At 33.6% G+C, this 18,674-nt stretch overlaps 2 protein-coding genes across 3 annotated transcripts in view; both read right to left on the bottom strand.

Annotated features, from left to right (window-relative positions):
• Positions 1 to 3,703, bottom strand: part of LOC129218154 (uncharacterized) — a 36,830-nt gene extending 33,127 nt beyond the window's left edge. For both annotated transcript variants that reach the window (XM_054852369.1, XM_054852370.1), the window contains exon 1: positions 3,598 to 3,703. The gene's annotated coding sequence lies outside the window, so the exon portion shown is untranslated. The remainder of the gene's footprint in view (positions 1 to 3,597) is intronic.
• An 11,978-nt stretch (positions 3,704 to 15,681) lies between these two features.
• Positions 15,682 to 17,799, bottom strand: LOC129218799 (myb-like protein AA). The gene is made up of 2 exons (XM_054853120.1): positions 17,618 to 17,799; positions 15,682 to 16,246 (listed from the first exon to the last, which is right to left on the bottom strand). The coding sequence occupies exons 1-2, from the start codon at positions 17,797 to 17,799 to the stop codon at positions 15,682 to 15,684; spliced, it is 747 nt and encodes a 248-aa protein (XP_054709095.1).
• Positions 17,800 to 18,674: the final 875 nt, after the last annotated feature.

Raw genomic sequence — 18,674 nt, 5'->3', positions numbered from 1 at the left:
TTTTGACTTTTCTAACAACATAAACTTGATTCAAATTGTAATATTTCAACGTTTTGATATCGTAATTCCAAAGACCTAAAAACCGGAAATAACGGGGGGTCTGTGGGTTCTCTTCCAGAATTTTTTTTTTAAATTGAAGTCCAAAAAACGCAATGGTAGGCCATTTTGGTAAAGTTCAGGGAAAGGAGGAGTTCAAGGACTCTCATCAATTTTTCCAAACTGATAGTCCCAAAAATCACAATATTGGGCGACTTTCAAAAATATTAGCGAAAGAGGGGGGAACTCTGGACGCTCCCTGAAATTGAAGCTTTAAAAACGAAATTGTACTCCATCTTTCATAGCGTTTTTACGCTTTTTGAATGCATTATCGAAGGGATGGAGTTCAGGAATTCTCCTTTCCGGCAATATTTCGAAATTGAAGTTCCAAAAACGCAATTCTAGACGATGTTGGATAATGTTAGGGGTAAAAGCGTTCGTGGCTCCCCGCCATTAGTTTTTTGCCGATTGTAAGCATTTTTATTGCAGCAATAAAATCGCTTGGGACATAACATTTTCACTTTTGCAACACAAATCAGTCATGATCGGAAAGTCAATCCAAGGTAGCTCCAACAAACCAGAAAAGAAGGAGATGGGGGAAGGGTATGGGCGACTAATGATAATAAACTGGCACCCGTTGCCCCCCCCCCCCACACACACATTCTTCATTTGAAAAAGAATTCTTTCATAAGATAGCAAGTGGTGAAAAAAAAAACACACTTCAGTGAAGTAGATACATTTTTTAAACCAGGTACACTTTCCAATATTCATTAATTGAAAAAAAGCAGGGGAACTGAACCCTCACCCCAGGGAGGTCCCCCAAATAACATCCCTCTAAAGCACTCAAATATAGCCTAAAGTAGCGTCTTAAATATTTCAGCACCGAAAATCCCCTTTTCTGAATTCACAACAAATACCTAAATTTAAGTTTTAAGGCTTCAGTTTCTAAATTTTTTTTAGGAACAGTACACAACCTTACCTATATACATATGACCACCTAAAAGTTTTACTACTTTAATTTCGGAAACTTTTTGCAAAAAAAAGCTTCCTACTCTGCTACTCCCTTCCCTCTTAGGTCATTCAAAGATAGCCCAAAACACAGTTCTTAAAATTTCAGAAACGGAAATATTTTCGGCTGCGTGGCAGAATACCCCCTTTCCCTCTCTTTGTGCTTATTAAAGGCAGTGTAAGTTTGTGTTTTAGATTTATTTTTTTATTGGAAGAGCGACTCCCCTCTCCACATCGCCAAAGACAACCCAAAGTTTTAAGACTTCAATTTCGAAAATGTTCCGAAAGAGACCTCCAGATTCCCTAACTCTCAACTCACTCAAAAATAGCCAAAATATCATTTCAATATTTCAGCATGGAGAAATTTTCCCCCGGGGGAGAGAGCCCCCCCCCCCCGAACTCTTTCCCTTAAGTTCACTAAATTTAACCTAAATTTGCGGTTCCCCCTTTTCCTCACCGAAGTTTTAAGAATTTAAGTTCTAAAATTTATTGAGAGATAACCTCCAAATTCCCTCCTCTTAAGTCCATTAGAGATTACCTAAAGCTGAGATCTGAATACTTCAGCTTTAAAATTTTTTCGGGGAAGGGGGACTCCGATCCCCAAGACGGTCTAAAGTTACGCTTTTAAGACTCCAGTTTCGGAATTTCGCCTAAAGAGAGCCCCCCCCCCCTCCCCTCTTGACATTGCCAAAGACAGCCTAAAAGTTTTAAGATTTCAATTACAAACAGTTTTCGGTATAGCTTCAAATAGTTTTTAATACATCAGCTACAAAACATTTTCAGGTTAGAACACCAAACCCATCTCTAATCAATTCACCAAAGATTGCATAAATTGGTGTTTTTAAGACTCCAGTTTCCGATTTTTTTTTCTTTTAAGCTTCCACCTCCCCACTTTTACATCATTTAAGACATCTTAAACATTTTTGACTTTTAAATTTTTAAGAGTTGGCAGAGGAAAAATCCCAAACCACTCCTAGCTTCAGAAATGACTTTCAATACAGTTTTTCGATATTTTATTCTGGAGTCCTTCAGTTAGCACCCCCCCCCCCCTCTTAGATTATCCAAGATACAAACGTTTCAAGACCATCATGGGGTAATTTGCCGATTTATCCTCTTTGAAAGAGCAGAGGTTTTTTTTTTTTTTTTTGCAAATTCGTGCCGCCGTAATTTTTCTCGTTTCCTTTTCTCTACCCCCCCCCCCCATATTTCCATTCAAGCGAATGTTAGATTGAAAGACATTGTAATTTAATGATTTCTCAAGTCTTAGAATATTTTTTGCCAGACACATGTCAAAAATGCAGGAACAATTACCCCTCAGTGTTTTAAACAAGCAAAATTTCCCCCGATTCTTTCCAAAATTCCCATTTTCATTAAAATCTTAAAAGTCCCAGTAAGTTCCCGTTCGCCTGGTATGTGGACACCCTTTGCAGAGGCGTAAACATTTCATCCCGTCAGCAATCACTTTCAATCGGTGATTCAGTTTCAACCCTAAGACATTTTTTTTTGCAAAAAAAAACTCTAATGGAAAAACAAAAAAACGAATGAATGATCGAAAATAAAAAGAGAAAAGGCTAGATTTTCAAACACAAACGATTAATTCGATAAACCAGGGATAATAGTGAGCAATTCCGCCGTCTGCAATGCAGTGAGTGAAATAACAGAGCAACCTAAAAAAGTCAAACGGAGCGAGTCTAAAAGCCACTCCTCCAAAAGCACATTGCAAACAAAAGAAGCGCATGGTGGAAAATCGAGAGAATGTCGATGAAATTCGTGGTTATGGAACGGTCCAGTATTAAGGCATATTTTTCAAAGACTCAATTTTTCTTTAAGCAAAAGTTGAAGGAACGTCATCGAATTTTTTTCCGTCCCGACCTCCGTCTTGGAAATTTTGTCCAAGACGGAAATCCGTCCTAAGACGGAAGGTCTTGCACCCATGAATAAAAACTGAAAGGAATGATCCACTCAAAAAGATAATTTTGCATCTTCAAAAGGTGAAGATGAGAAAATTATCGATCCGAAAATAAAAATTGCTTCGTTTGAAAATTTGCTTCTAATTTTCTATGTCAATGTCCGAACAAATGTTTTGCATATTAAATATCCCTCAGTGTCGGATTTTAAAAGGGCCTCGCCCCGGACGATAACTTCTCGGGGGGGGGGGCGGAAAATTCACCCTCTTCTGTGTTTTTCTCCTTGAAACTCGATGTAAGAACTTGAAAAAAGGTGTGTAAGGGAGGCAGTTTCAAAATTTGCACTGGCTCCGGAAAATCGTTGAATATTCCTTCAGCCCAATAAAATAATGTCCTGCACCAAAATAAGTGTTATTAAATTAAAAAACTAAATGTGCGAATGAATGATTGAAATTAACATTAAAATTTTTAAGGGAAAAGTTGATACTTTAAAAAATAAAATCAAAAATGAAAAAGAGATAAAAAGCAAACCGCAGTAGAACCTGAAATATTTTTTTCAATCATAATTTGAAAGCATTTTTTTTTCCTGTTGAGTTTTACACTAATAAATGTAGCAAAAAACAGAAGATATAATAATAAAACTCACAAAAGAAGCTTCCTTTATCACTGTCGTCAAGCATATAAACCGCATTTTATTCGGAAATCGGTCAATGCAGGAACGATCCTGACAGATAAACGGGAGGCAACCCTATATTTTGGCGCTAAATGATATCATTCTCAGACTTGGCGACAAGGATTCTTCCTGTACCTCGTGCGTTGTTTAAAAAATGGCTTGAAGAATGTAGTAATGAGTAATGTGTTAATGTATTTATTATGATATGATGAGATTTTTACAATTAAATATGCATGAAAGTAAGTGAAACATTTTCTTGGATGTGACTATATTAAGTTGTATCTTTTTGTTTTTTTATTTTGAAAAAGAGCATGTTCCTTTATTTATGCTTACTGTCTGACCACGGATTGTATGGAATGACATTCACCGTTTTACAGCCGGAAATGGATAAATTTATTATTTTTTACCGATGTCATTCTTCCAAGCATAAGGAACGTAACTAACCCTGACTAACCCTGATGCAGATGTGAAAACTGTAACCGAAACGCGGAGCGAAGTAACTCTTTTTTAAAGTGGAAGTATTTGTTTCTCACCAGAGAGCGCTTGTACTGGGCCGAGACTCAGCTGCCGGCTGGCTCTGTCAGCCTAGTCGCCACAGCTAGGATGCCGGCTGGTACACGTGACCTGTTTGACGGGTTTTTTACGTCACTGTACGGCAGCGGAAACCGAACAGATGTTTGTTATTGTTTACAAGTTGACCACTCGCGGTGCAGTACTTTGGCGGTCAACTTAGATAGGTGGTCAACTTATAAAGGGCGGTAATATTTTTTTTTCTTTTTTGTCATTTCTTGCACCATGTATTCATTTTTTGAGGAATTCATCCTTACTCTCTCTGTTCAACTCACTTTCAATGTTTAATATTATTGAAAGTGAAACAATAATTAAAAATACTATTCAAATAATTTTGTTAGTTTTTCCTTGTTTTTAACTATATTAGACAATTAAGTTTTAGAAATTCCATATATGCCAGCTAATATTCTCTTTCCTTTTCACGTAAAACTTATAGCACAAAGAGCAACAAGCTCGACTCTCCCAGTTCATAAAGGCAAAATCAAAATGTCCTATCTCTTAGGGCGCGTTTATAAACTCTTGATCTTCGGTTGCTCCGTTCTCGACCGGTCGGGGCTCTGACGTCACGGTCATCAACGGACAGTATTCACCTGACGTCACTGCGGGTAAAAACCCTCACTGCAGTGCATTGTGGGAACTGCAGCAGACGAAAATACGAGGCATTAAACCCCACTTTTGCCGGACACTCTGATTGGCTGTTCGGAGTGTGTAGGGTTGCTTTCAAAATTTCCGGCAAAAGTGGGCTAGCGATATGGTGCGGTGGATGACGAATACTTGGCGACGTGATTTCGGCTTTTCATTAGCGAAGCAATAATATTGTATTCTGCTTGATCTGAACTGGATAATCTAAGCAGTGAGTGTATAAGGCCATTGTAGTAATAGATCCCGAAAAAAATAAATGTGATATATGCTGCAAAGTGTTTAAATTTTGAACTAAACATAAAGTTTTTCGTCCGATTTGCTAAAAAGTTAATCCTGCAAAGCTGCGGGACCACGTGCGTGATAAGCACAACATTGATGTAGAATTTGAAGATATGAAGTTCGAAAACTTTAATAGTAAGTAATATTACATTCCCTTAACCCTTGCCCTCCAACGCTAACAATTCTAAAACTGCCAATGGAATGCCGGTACAAAAAAAGGCAAATATGCAAAGGCGAAATATTTATTCTTTTCTTGAACTACCAGCGGAACAAAAAAATATTCTAAGAAGCTGAAAGTACATTTGTATCGCAGTAAGTGGGTTTTTTCTTACATATACATTACTGAAAGTTGTTGTTCAGGGTTTATTTTCTTATGAATTATGAAAATACTGAATCAGTTCCTGAAATCTTGAGTGTTTAATTTACATCTAATATTTTTCCACTATTTTGCTAGAGGGGCATTCCACGGTATTTTTGACATTTATGTAGAGTCCGTAACGTGACCTTTTTTGCCATAACTTTTTTATTTACTGTTTGATTAGCATATTATTTTATTTTGATCTTTTACTACCAACACACCAGCTCAAATTAAAATAATTTGCAAATCAAACGGTAAATTAAAAAGTTATGGCAAAAAAGGTCACGTTACGGACTCTACATAAATGTCAAAAATACCATGGAATGCCCCTAGAGATAACGCTAAATAAACTCTATGATGATGTTACAATGTAAAAAAAAATCACATTAGGTCTAAAACTCATGTAGATTGTCAGATCCCCACAGTGATTTCTCAGGTCTCATTGAAAATAATCTGAGGAAGAAACCCCTACAAGTTTCATCAAATTGCATTTTTAAGCGGTGAAAGATACTACTTGTACTGTGATGGTAATGCGATTCTGTTTGTGCAGCCTAATTTGTTTAATTTGGAATATTTACTTTCAGTAGGCAGAAAAAGATAAAGAATTAAGTAAGTTGTGAGAAGAAAACCTGGACATGGTTTGTGAAATTAAAAAATATTCTATGAATTGAAGTTTAGGATTGTGGAACATTTTTTTAGCATCTTCAAAATTGGATTTGAGAACTGCCAGAACATTGTTCTGTTTATTTTTGTCGATAAATATTTCTGCTTGTTAATTTTGTGTGCATTCCAATACTCGTTTGCTTAGAATTATTGTAAAATCTATTTTATTCTATTCTGTATGAGTGAAAAGTTCGAAAAAAGAATTCAAATCTAAACGTTATAATGATGCCCAGTACAAGTCTTTAGAAGTCGAAACATACATTTGTATGCCTTTTTATGTTCTATTTACTTTCAACCTATGTGTCATTTTAATGAACAAAAAATAGTTTCCTAATATAACAAAATTAATATTTATGAAATAAAAATGCTATCATACTACTCGATAGCCTATTTAAGAAGATCTGCAACACTTACAAAGAGAAAGTAGTTTTTAAAAATTAAAATTAGTTAAATTTTAAAATTGTTTTTACAGATTTATGTTTTGGGTCAATCACTAGTCCTAACCACACTAGTTTCCTAACCACAATGAATCCGGAAAGAAAATCTTCAATGTTATCCGAAATTTTTGGTCAGAACTAGCAATTGTAACTATTAAAAATAGAAAGTTGGAACATATAGTTAACTAATGTCATAAAGTTAAATTCAAAAATTAGGTATGTAATGATTCATTAATCATTTTCAAATTATGCAACCATTCACTGTTTTGGCATGACAATCTCTCTGTATGCATGAATGTTTGCTTACATAATTTCGATACAAATATGTATTTTAATCAACTAATGACAGCATTTTCTTTTTTCCTGATGTTTGTTTTAGGATCGTGCTTTGCAATCGATTGCTGTTGGTTCATTTTTCCGAAGAAGACTTGAAGAATTGCTGTTTCTTCTGCTTGTGTTATACCGAATGGTTTCATGACAGAGAGATTTGGTGTGTTGTACTCCATCAATTCCTCTGTTGTGGCTTTTCAGTAGACACATCGTGGTTGTTTAGAGCTGCTTCTTATGTTTGGTTGATGTTATATTTTCGCCTATCACTACATTGGATGAACTTCATTTTATATGCATTTCACAAGTAGAACACAATCGACATTCGATAATTCAAAACTCAAGAAAGCCTCTGCATGTGTTAATTCCGAATGGTTTCATGACAGAGAGATTTGGTGTGTTGGACTCCATCAATTCCTCTGTTGTGGCTTTTCAGTGGACACATAGTAGTTGTTTAGAGCTGCTTCTTTTGGTTTGGTTTGATATTTTCCCATACCACTACATTAGATGAACTTCCTTTTGTATGCATATTCACAAGTATGTTAGATTACGATAGACGATTCTCAATAATTCAAAACTCAAGACACTTTGAAAGAAAATTTGAAATATCAAGAGTTTTATTTGTAGCTCTAAATCAAATATGTGTAAATATTAAACTATTTATTATTTTTTGCAAGACAGTCTCTTTATGCTAGGATATTTGCTTCCTTGTTGTGTAATATGTATTTAAATTCGATAAAAGTACTTATTTTATATGCAACTAATTTCTGTATTTTCTCTTTTCCTAGGTCTGTTTTAAGATCATGCTTGGCCATCAATTGCTGTTGGTGTGAAATTCATAAGAAGATTTGAATAACTGCTGTTTCTTCATGTGTTGATACCGAATGGTTATATAACAGAGAGATTTGGTGTGTTGTACTCCATCAATTCCTCTGTTGTAACTTTTCAGTGGACACATACTTATTACTTTGTATGCAAAAGACATCATTTAATTTGATAATTGTTTAAAAAATAATAAAATATAAACCTGTTATAGTTACATCAATAATTTTGAAGAAATATTTATTTTTTCTCATGAATGTTTAGTTTTGTGCAAACCTTTTTACATACTGTGCTTTTTATTGTACATAATAAGACTACACTTTGTTCATAGTAGAATTGGTTGGGGGAAGTGGGTCACCCCCCTAAAACTGAAATAAATATATGGTTTTTATACTTTTTTTACATTGATCATGTCATAGTTCATCACAGTGATTGGTTTTGCATGTATTTGGGTTTTGTAGAATTTTTTTCTAGATCATAGAATTTAGTCAAAAAAAAAAAAAAAAATCTGAAAAATATTTTTTTTGCCAATTCAAGCAACATTTTTTCAAAGAAGTATTTCCTGGTTAGTGGGACACCCTGAATTTCAATAAAATTCTTAGGAATATATAAAGCAATATTTTAGAAAATAATGACTGTTTATTAGTAATGTCCAAGATAAAAAAAATTTGTTTCAAAACTAACGTATAAGGTTTCAAAAACAAACTGTTCTCAAAAGGGGTTCCACTTGCCCCAACGAACCCTATTTTTAAATGAAAGCTTTTTTGTTGTTTTTAAATGTAATTTTTGTCTGCTGGGACATCAATTGCAAATAGGCACAGAAATGACGATAAACTGAAAATGTATTCACACAATTTTACTTTGTTTCAAGCAGGGTTTCCGCTACGGTCGCATTTTTCGCAAAATGCGAAAAACCTATTTAAATTGCGAAAATAAAACAAGGCGTTTTCGCTTTTTTGCTCAAATAAAAAAGTATAGAAATAAAGAATTAAAAAAAAAAAAAAAACTATGCATGAAGAATGATTCGAGAGATTATCAAACAAGAACAGCGATACTCAACTTAATCATATTACAATTCTTAGTTCAGAAAATGTTTCAATTACTATTAAGTTCAACAGCCAGTACTGAGTCTTTATTTGCAATATGACCTCCTAATAAATGAATTTTTGGGCTTCATTAAATGTCGATGTTTTAACATTTTGCTAAACTTTTTTTTCTAACTTTAGCTTTTTTGCTAAAGAAGTTTTAAACTCAGCTTAAACCCTGGTTTCAAGGTATTATATTATTTTACATAATACATATATATATATATCATTCCCTGAAGCTTCAGAATATATTTTGCATCTTATTTTTAATTGTCTATGACATGCATTTGGGAAGAAATTGGCTTTGGTTATTACAACACTTTTATAAATTTTTGAAGAAGGTTGTCTATTTTGTGCTCGTAGATTCTTCCTCCTAAATGCCTCTAAGCACTTAAAAATAAAAACTAAGTAAGAAAATATGAATTTAAAACTTAATGTATATTTTAGTGTATTGTGAAATCATAACTTAGTTGATGTTATAGCTTGTTCAAATTTGAGGAATAATAAAAGGAGAATGGCAAAATTCCAATTAAAAATTGGGCAGAAATAAAAATGTTAAGCAGAACATTTCAACAATATTAAATTGCAGGGATCTTTAAAGTATTAATTAACTATAAATTTATTCTAATCAATATTTAACTAATTAGTGTTCTTCAATATAGATTCTTATGTTTATTAAAGATTTAGCAATGTTTTCATTTCCAAATAAACAACCGTTCTTATTTGGTTACCAGTTGTTGAAAATTTGATAAAAAAGAACTGAATAATATTACCAAATTAATTGAACAAATTGAGTTTTTCAAATAGTTAAAACAATTATTTACTGATGAAATTGCTCTTCAATTAGAGATTGTAATTAAAAAAATATCAGTGTTGGCTCAACAGATGAAAAACTTTCATTTTTTAAATTTAACTGTTCATATTTCATGAAGGTATGTTATTGCAATTTGTGCAAATCAAAACAATGTTGCTTACCTACAATTTTTTGGAAGATAATTAGGGGGCTGTGTAATTTTGTGACCAATTGTTGAAAATTTGATTAAAAGAACTGAATAATATTACCAAATTAATTGAACAAACTGAGTTTTCCAGATAGTTAAAGTAATTACTTACTGATGAAATTGCTCTTCCATTAGGGGTTGTAATTTAAAAAAAAATCAGTGTAGGCTCAACAGATGAAAAACTTTTATTTTTTAAATTTAACTATTCATATGTCATGAAGGTACGTTATTGCAATTTGTGCAAATAAAAACAATGTTGCTTACTTACAGTTTTTTGGAAGATAATTAGGGGGCTGTGTGTAATTGCATTCAATAAAATCACGCTTGTATTATATAAGATGAAAGGGCAGTGGGGTCCCAAATTATGGAAGCATTGATCCGTTAATCAAACGTTGTTATTTTGCAGAAAGGATTTCTTTGTACCATGGATTTATTGTTATGTACTGGGTTTTAGAGACACAGTTGTCTTTGTGTGTGGGGGGGGGGGGAGTAAACACTTAGCATACACTAAATATTCAATACTAGCGGTACTCGCACTGCTTTGCTCGTAGTAGAAAATTAAAGGGTCGGTTGGTTCATCACCTGCATATTTTTGGCAAATTTGAAAAGTTAACATGCAACTTAATAGACACCAGCAAAAACCTTAGAAATATTTTCAAAGGGAAAGAAAGTTTCTCTTCCTTGCATAAAATGCAAAATAAGAATTTTTTCTAAAATCAAGCACTATAATAGAAAGAACGTTGTAATAGCAATAATTTACTGAACATAATTCCATAAAAACTACAAAAATAATATCAGACGATTTTTTCTTAATAGTTGAATTGTTTCGATTTAAATCTTTTTTTCATAAAAAAAAAAGGATTTGAATTGCAAAATTTTAAAAATGTTTAAAACAAAATAAAAAAAAAGTAGTGAAACAAATCAAAGGAAGTAAAAGAGATAACCATGGTAATATATAACAAAGTAAATTAACCTAGCTTGCTCATTTAAAAAAATTACTGAGATTTTCGGCTGAGAGAGCATTGAAGTTTGTTAAAACTACATGGGTATTCGTTCGGATTTTTGACGTTCAACTGTACTTTAACTATTAAAACATCTAATGTGTTCATTTTTTAAAATGTAAGAATTAACAAATATTACACGTCATCAGGCCGTATACGATTTACGCATCGGCCAACTGGGCTCAAGCACAAGACGGGAGGGAAGAGGGGCATTTTGTTTGAAAGTTTTTTTTTACAGCTAATAGAAACTTGCATTTATTATGTTTTAACACTTACAAAGGCGGTGGTTGCGGTGTGAAACCACCTATTTGTAAATTTCTCTCTCTCTTTTTTTCCCCAATTTTTTGAATTAAAATCACATGAGTCCTTTTCTCTTAACTTTAATGGACAACATTAGGTGGCAGAACAACAAAAATATTTTTTTCGCTGGCACAATTTCTTGTTCAAATCATCAAATTCTCAATTTTTTGTAAAACTCATAAATTGGATTTTTTTTTTTTTTTTTCAAATTTTTAATTAGCGCTGAAAGACTGAACCAATTCTCTTCATTTTACCTGGAGGTACTCAATCATATTGTCCTAAAAGATTCAAATTCACTTTTACATGCATAAAATATGTTTTTTCCCTGCCTAGGTTATGGATGTGCACAAATGGGGACATCAACCACTGCGGGAAAAGAAAAAAAAACTGAAAAATCTATGCCTGATCAGAGGTTTCCAAACTTCAGACTTCCGTGGACCCCCTCCTGAAAAATTACGAATTTCGCGGACCCCCCACCCCAGCGCGCGCGAAAAAAAAAAATATATATATATATATATATATATATATATATATATATATATATATATATATATATATATATATATATATATATTTGACACAGTTAAATCTATTTTTTTCTAATATACTTTTACGCTTTTTTTTCCTTTAAATGTATTTGTTTATTATTCTATGTATGATTTAGCACCGCGGACCCCCTGGTATGCAACTCGTGGACCCACGGGGGTCCGCGAACCATAGTTTGGGAAACTCTGGTCTAGATGATCAAATAAACGTAATATTGTTTTTCTTTTTTTTTTTAAATTACATTTCTAAAAAAATTAATGACGCGCCTCTGAGTAACAGGCGGTGCTGCGCCATGAAAGGAGGTAGGGGGGGGGGTGCACCTAAGATAACGTTTGAAAAAAATGAGCAATTAAATTTGAACGTCACTTAAAAATTTAGTGAGGGGGCATATGCCCCTTCGTCAATACGCTTATGGTTTTAAACATAAATAAATTACCAAACTCAAAATATTCGTTAAATTTTTTGTCGTTTTCCTTAATTTCTTTATTATTTGTGGCATGTCTTGAACATTTCAGTATGTTTCCTTTACAAAATTTTCAATAATATTGAATTGATATTTTGGTCATTTTGACAAGAAAAAAGAAAAAATCGGAGCACTTTTACATGTATTTAAACCACTAATGCTAGAGAGAGGAATCAAGGGTGCCCATTTGCAAAATTGTAAGGGGGGGGGGGGCTAGATATTTTCTTCGTGGTTTAGCTGGATATTTTCTTCATAGAAACGAATTTCAGAACAGATTAGAGTCATTAAAATATGACATTTTGAACAACTTATTCATTAAAGGCTGAAGAAAAAAGTGTTTACATTTTTTCAAAGAAAAAAAGTACTAAGGCGGCAAGGAAGTTCTAATTTTAAATGGGGGGGGGGGGGCTCGAGCCCCCACTTACCCCCCTATATGGGTGCCCATGAGAGGAATGCACGCAGGAACTCTATAGGCTCAGGGTCTCACAATGGCTTTATCAAGCCCTGCACTTTTTATCCCACATTCACCAGCCTTTGAAGAGTATCCAATTTTCCATCCTAACCACATTTAAGTTTAAAATTGAGCTACTGTGTTCCAAAATTTCGTTTTGAGGAATGGGAGCTTTATTCCATGGATCTATTGTTTTTTCTCCCCCCTCCCCGCAAAAACTCTTGGTCGTTGGGTCCCTAAACTTGCCCCCCCCCCCCATGCGGGTGCGTAGATCCGAGCCTGCGGGAGCTATTACAGTCGTATAACTTTGATTCAACCATCATACCCGATTTGCTGAATTTAATGATACATTTGACTGGTCCTGATTTGATTATTAAATTTCTGTCGTGCATATAGTACAAGACATTGCATTTAAGCAAAAAAAAAAAAAATAATATAATAATAATAATAAAAAAGAAAGTAGGTTTTGACTTTTTAAACAAAAAGATTTGAAATAATTTCGTTGCTATTTTTTTCATTATTTATTCAGAAGCTATGCCTCACATACAAGGGCGCCCATATGCAAAATTGTAAGGGGGGGGGGGGGGCTCAGATATTTTCTCCATGGAAACCGATTTCAGGACAGATCAGTCATTAAAATATTTCATTTGTAGTAACTTATTCATTAATGGGTGGATAATAAATTTTTTTCACATTTTTGCAAAGAAAAAAGTACCAAAAGCACGGAAGTTCTAATTTCAAAGGGGGCGCTCAAGTCCCCCCCCATTTTCCCCCCTATATGGGCGCCCTTGCCTCAGAACCCACAACCTTCGACTTAGAAGATGCAGCTTCTATCATAGAGTCCCCAAAATAATTAAATTATATTTTCTATTGTTTTCTTTGCCGTGCGTAAATAAATGTATATATTTGCATAAAAAAAATCATATCACAATGGAAAAGAAATAACTGCACTTACACCGTTGTTTCTAAATTACATAATTATGAAAAAACTGTTTTGCTACGGCAAGCCACAGTTGTTCATTATTATAGGCCAATGCGAGAAGCAGAATACGTTCACCTCAACTTAAATCATGTAATCATTTTTTACCATTTTCAAAACAGTGCCAAATATAGCGATAAAACTTTTTTACAGCAACCCCCATCAAAGTGCTGCGGAATCAATTGTCCAATCAGAGGGTCCGGCAAAAGTGGGGTTTAAGGTCTCGTGACGAAAATCCGGCACTACAGCGTATAATAACACTTGCTTTTGTGTGGCTTATAAACTCTTCTTTCTATTTAAAAAATGGGAGGTTTTTTAAGTTTTTAACTAAGAAACGTTGTAAAAGAATGATGAACGATTCATTTGATACGAAATACTCTCTTTATTATCGTATTTTCATGGGTTTAAGCCTCTTCGGTTCCTTATCAGAAACATGGTGAAAACTCGAATTCTCTTTTTATTTTCCCCGTTTCTCGCCATTTTTCATGCATTCGTAAGTCTTTTTAAGCCCTAAACATGTTCATTATGAGACGTTCGGATAAATCTGCAACGGTCTACCACTGACGTCACAGCTACGTTGCCTTCTGATGTCATCGAAATGGGTGGAGCTACGTTTTCTTCAGCCGGTCTGAAATAAGCGGATTTACGTTGTTTTATTCTCGCTATTTTTTATTATTTTTTTTACTCATTCTTTTCCTTCTTTTTCTTATACTTTTGTAATTTTAATGATACGACAATGATGTGACACCTATTATTTCCACAGGAAATAAGAGATGTGCACATGGGTGCCGGCAAGGAGGGGGGAGGGGCCAGGAAAATTTCTCATACCTCACGGCTTTTGAAAAAAAAAAATCAAAAAACAATTTTCAAAAGACATTTTTTTATATTAACTTTTTTACTAGTTATTATATAAGAATTTTAAACATAAATCACTAGGTTTTCTTTTATATTTAGGTGTTTATATTATTTTTAGGGGCATTTTTCATCTTTGACTTATAAAAACTTAATTGGATTAGTTAAACATATTGAAAAATTACAAAATATCTTAAAGAACTGGAAAATACATCACGATTAGTATTATTCCATCGCTTCTGTTTACCTGAATTGGAAAGAAAGTACAGTCGCTCAAAAAATTTTTAGAGCGACGGGACCCCAGAGAAAAAATCGATAATGGATTCGTGTGGATGATGGTTAAAATTAAATTTTCATCGATTTACACTATACGGTATCGATTTTTTAGGGTATCGATGATGAAGCAGTTGAAAAGCCAATATTGGCTCGAAATATAAGGAAAAAAAATTTTATATATATATATATATATATATATATATATATATATATATATATATATATATATATATATATATATATATATATATATATATATATATATATATATATATATATATAAAAATTTGATGATTAAATATTGGATTTGCAATTATTTGATCATTCAATTTATATAAAAATAATTTTTTTTTCTCCTTATATTTCGAGCCAATATTGGATTGTAAAAAGGGAAAAAAAACATATAAAATAAATCAAAAACTATTTTCAGAAACGGGTCACGTACGATTTAGTGAGAACAACCTGATAACAGCTACCAATTATAATAATTGACGTGTGTAAAACATGTAACCCATAGCGAAAACAGCTATTATTTTCCAATTAAGACAGCGTTCAACAGAATACCAATTATAATAATTGACTCTCGCAAAACATGTAATCTTGTTGATATAAAACAGCTACCAATTATATTAATTGACTTGCGCGAAACTTGTAACCCATTGCGCGAAAACAGCTATTATTTTCCAATTAGGACTGCGTTCAAAAGAATACCAATTATAATAATTGACTTTCGCAAAACATATAATCTTGTTAATATAAAACAGCTATTATTTTTTTCAATTAATCATCATTTAGATATATTTAACTTTCATTTTCTTCCCAAGATTATACCTCAATGTTTCTAATTTTTTTTTTATAGATAATCTTTTTTTCAAGGTTTCCATTTCCAACAAAAAAATGATAAACACAAAAGATACACAACACATATATTTAAAAAAAAAAAAAACAAATCATATTTATTTACATATCATACAATACAAAGATAAAAACATTCAATTTGTACATTCAAAAATTAATAATATCAAGATTGTTAAAATCGATGTCATCACCATTCAACCAGTCTTCCGAAAATATAGACAAATCTATTAGTGGTGTTTTGGGTTGAAATTCTAGACTTGATCCGTATTCCGTAGCATTATTAGTATTATTATTATTATTAGCAGGTGATATCGGTTCGTACATGGAGATCGAAGATGATGTTGAAGGAACGTCTTCCGTGATGTTAGCAGGAGATATCGGTTCGTACATGGTGACCGATGTTGATGTTAAAGGAACGTCATTCGTGACAGGAGATATCTGATCATACATGGTGAAAGATGATGATGATGATGATGAAAGAACGTCATTGGTAGCACTCAAAGATTCGATTTGCTCTCCTTGTTCTGGTGGTGGTTGTACGACAAATTCGACGAATATCATTTGTTGTTGTTGTTGTTGTTGTTGTTGTTGTTGCTGCTGAGGACAATATGTGGCACAATGATAAAGACTTTTCACGGAACATTTTCTTTCATCGTTGAACCTTGCAATTTTAAATTTCAGTTTCAAATCGGATAAACTCGACGATTTAATTCTAAAAAAGGAAAACAAACATTTTTGAGGGGTCACGATCACATACGTCGTTTCCGGAGCTATCGCAAAAATTCTGTCCGGACGCAACACGTAACCCCTAAAATGACCAAAATCCACGTCCGAGAAATTTCGTTCTCGCACCGAATAGGTTCTTTTTAATTCGTAATAGAATATCGGCACGTTTTTCGTTTGGATCACGTGATGTTCTTCAGCCGCCACGCTCCTGTATCCAAACGTAAAACCATATTTCACCAGAAAAATGTTTCTGTACAAAAAACTCAACCGCCGATCCGTGTTTTGTTTTTTGATTTTTGTAGTAGTCTTTTTTTGTTGTTGTTCGCAGCAGTCATCGAAAAGAATCGGTCTTTTTAATTTTCTGTGTACTTTGAACCATTCCAACGCACGCAATTCGTTGGACGACAATCCCTCGAATAAACTCCGCTGGAAATTTTCTTCGACCAGAGCAGTCTTTTTGTCTATCCTCGCAAATCGAACTCTGTGCGAATCCATTTCTATGTAAAAAATGAACGGAATCGATAGCGAGCGAAACCGTTGAATAAATTCAGATGGATGCGTCTTTTTACATAGCATCTCGAGATCCAATTCGTTCAAGTCCAAAACATTGTCCACGACAGATACGTCGGGAAACACATCCAAATTTTTTTCCATGTCTAACCTTTTACGGTGGTATAGAATGAGTCTTTTTTGCTCCAGAGAACGAGCTTTTATATACACAGCAGCAGCGATGACGTCCATAAACGTTATCAATTGATGACGTCGACACGTTATGTAAGTTTCTGTTATCGATTGTGGCATCGAGGCTACGACAAATAAAAAAAATCAATGAACAATCGGCATTCTCCAAACATCCACCAAGAGTCGTGATGCCAACATCATTTCGAAACGATGGCAATCCGGATCAAAGCAACTGGGACATACATTATCGCGATAGTATTCATTTCTCTTTTCAATCATACCTTCCATATACATTTGAGTCATGGGTATACCATTTTCCATCGCGTATTTCTTTAATAAATTATAAGTCGGACCATTCGCGGCAAATAACATTTCGGAACAATGCAATCTTCCCAAGTCAAACACTAAATATTTCATTTCGAACGGTCCATCGCGACTCAGGAAAGCTATTCCGTTACTCACAGAGTATCCTTTTTGAGGATGAGCTGCCACGATAGCCGGAACGTGTGAAAAAAACGAAATGGGTCTATTTTTTTTCTCCGATTTCAATTCGTCGGCAAATAAAATTCTTCTAGATTCTTGTGCCGTTTCGGAAACGCATACCGATCGACTCGGTGTACAAACTTTTTTTTCCACTTTTCGTTTCTTGTAATTTTTTTTCCCGTGAATAAATTGCCTTTTTCCGGTGCTAGTAGATTGTCGTCCATCATTTTCATCATTTTGTTGCTCCACGAAAAATTGGTCGTCTGTAGGGTTGGTGGTGGTGGTAGATTGTCGTCCATCATTTTCATCATTTTGTTGCTCCACGAAAAATTGTTCATGTTCATCGTCTGTCGGGTTGAGTTCAATAAAATCCATTTTATATATATTTTTTTTGGTGTTGTTGTTGTTGTTCTTTGCAAATCTCTCGAGAGACACGAGTTACAATGAATGAAAACGTCGAAATACCGCGCTTTTATAATCAGAAAACAACCTATCTCGCGCGATAATCTTGTTTACGCATGCGCAGTTACATTTGTTTACGCATGCGCAGTTACTTTTTTTTTTTTTTTTCATATCTAAAAAAATTTGACTAAATGGATTAAAAATTTTTTGACAAGGGGGGGGGGGGATATTCTATAGTATAGAAAATACTGGGTGAATTTGCACATTGACTAAATGGATTAAAAAAGATTAGTTTGTGTTTTTTTAACGCGGACGAAATTTTGCTTGATTTATTTTGAATTATAAATCATTAGGATAAATTTGACAATTTAATGCATTCTTGAATAATTCAACAAGGAGAGATCCTATAATATAGTAAATACCACTATCTCGGGTGAATTTGTACATATCGAAAAATTGACTGAATGGATTAAAAAAGATTAGTTTGTGTTTTAACGGGTATTAAATTTTTTTATGCTCATAGTGGAGAAAGAATGTTCCATCAGTTGTACGATGCCAATATAAATCATTAGGATAAATTTGACAATTTAATGCATTCTTGACAAATTCAACAAGGAGAGATTCTATAGTATAATAAATACCGCTGAAGAAAAAAAGGTATATGAGAAATTGAACGAAAAAGTGAACAAACAGTTTCAAAAAAAACTCCAGCAAAGGAACTAGAGGTAACGCTTCTTCGGTTACAGCAATGTTGCAATCATATTAGCTTACTGAACAAGGATACGAGTAATTTATTAGAAGATTCAATATCGGATAGTGTATCAGATCTAACAAAATCTATATCAAGT

The sequence above is a fragment of the Uloborus diversus genome, chromosome 3 (genome assembly GCF_026930045.1).
Source record: "Uloborus diversus isolate 005 chromosome 3, Udiv.v.3.1, whole genome shotgun sequence".
Classification (NCBI taxonomy): Eukaryota; Metazoa; Arthropoda; class Arachnida; order Araneae; family Uloboridae; genus Uloborus; species Uloborus diversus.
The sequence above is the reverse complement of the archived record's forward strand: the minus strand, read 5'-3'. Positions and strand labels throughout refer to the sequence as shown.

Coding starts and splice junctions, on each gene's coding strand:
- LOC129218799 (XM_054853120.1), bottom strand. CDS start 17,799: ATGGATTTTATTGAACTCAACCCGACAGACGATGAACATGAACAATTT. Junction 16,247..17,617: donor TCTACTAGCACCGGAAAAAG/GCAATTTATTCA, acceptor TTCCTTTTTTAG/AATTAAATCGTCGAGTTTAT.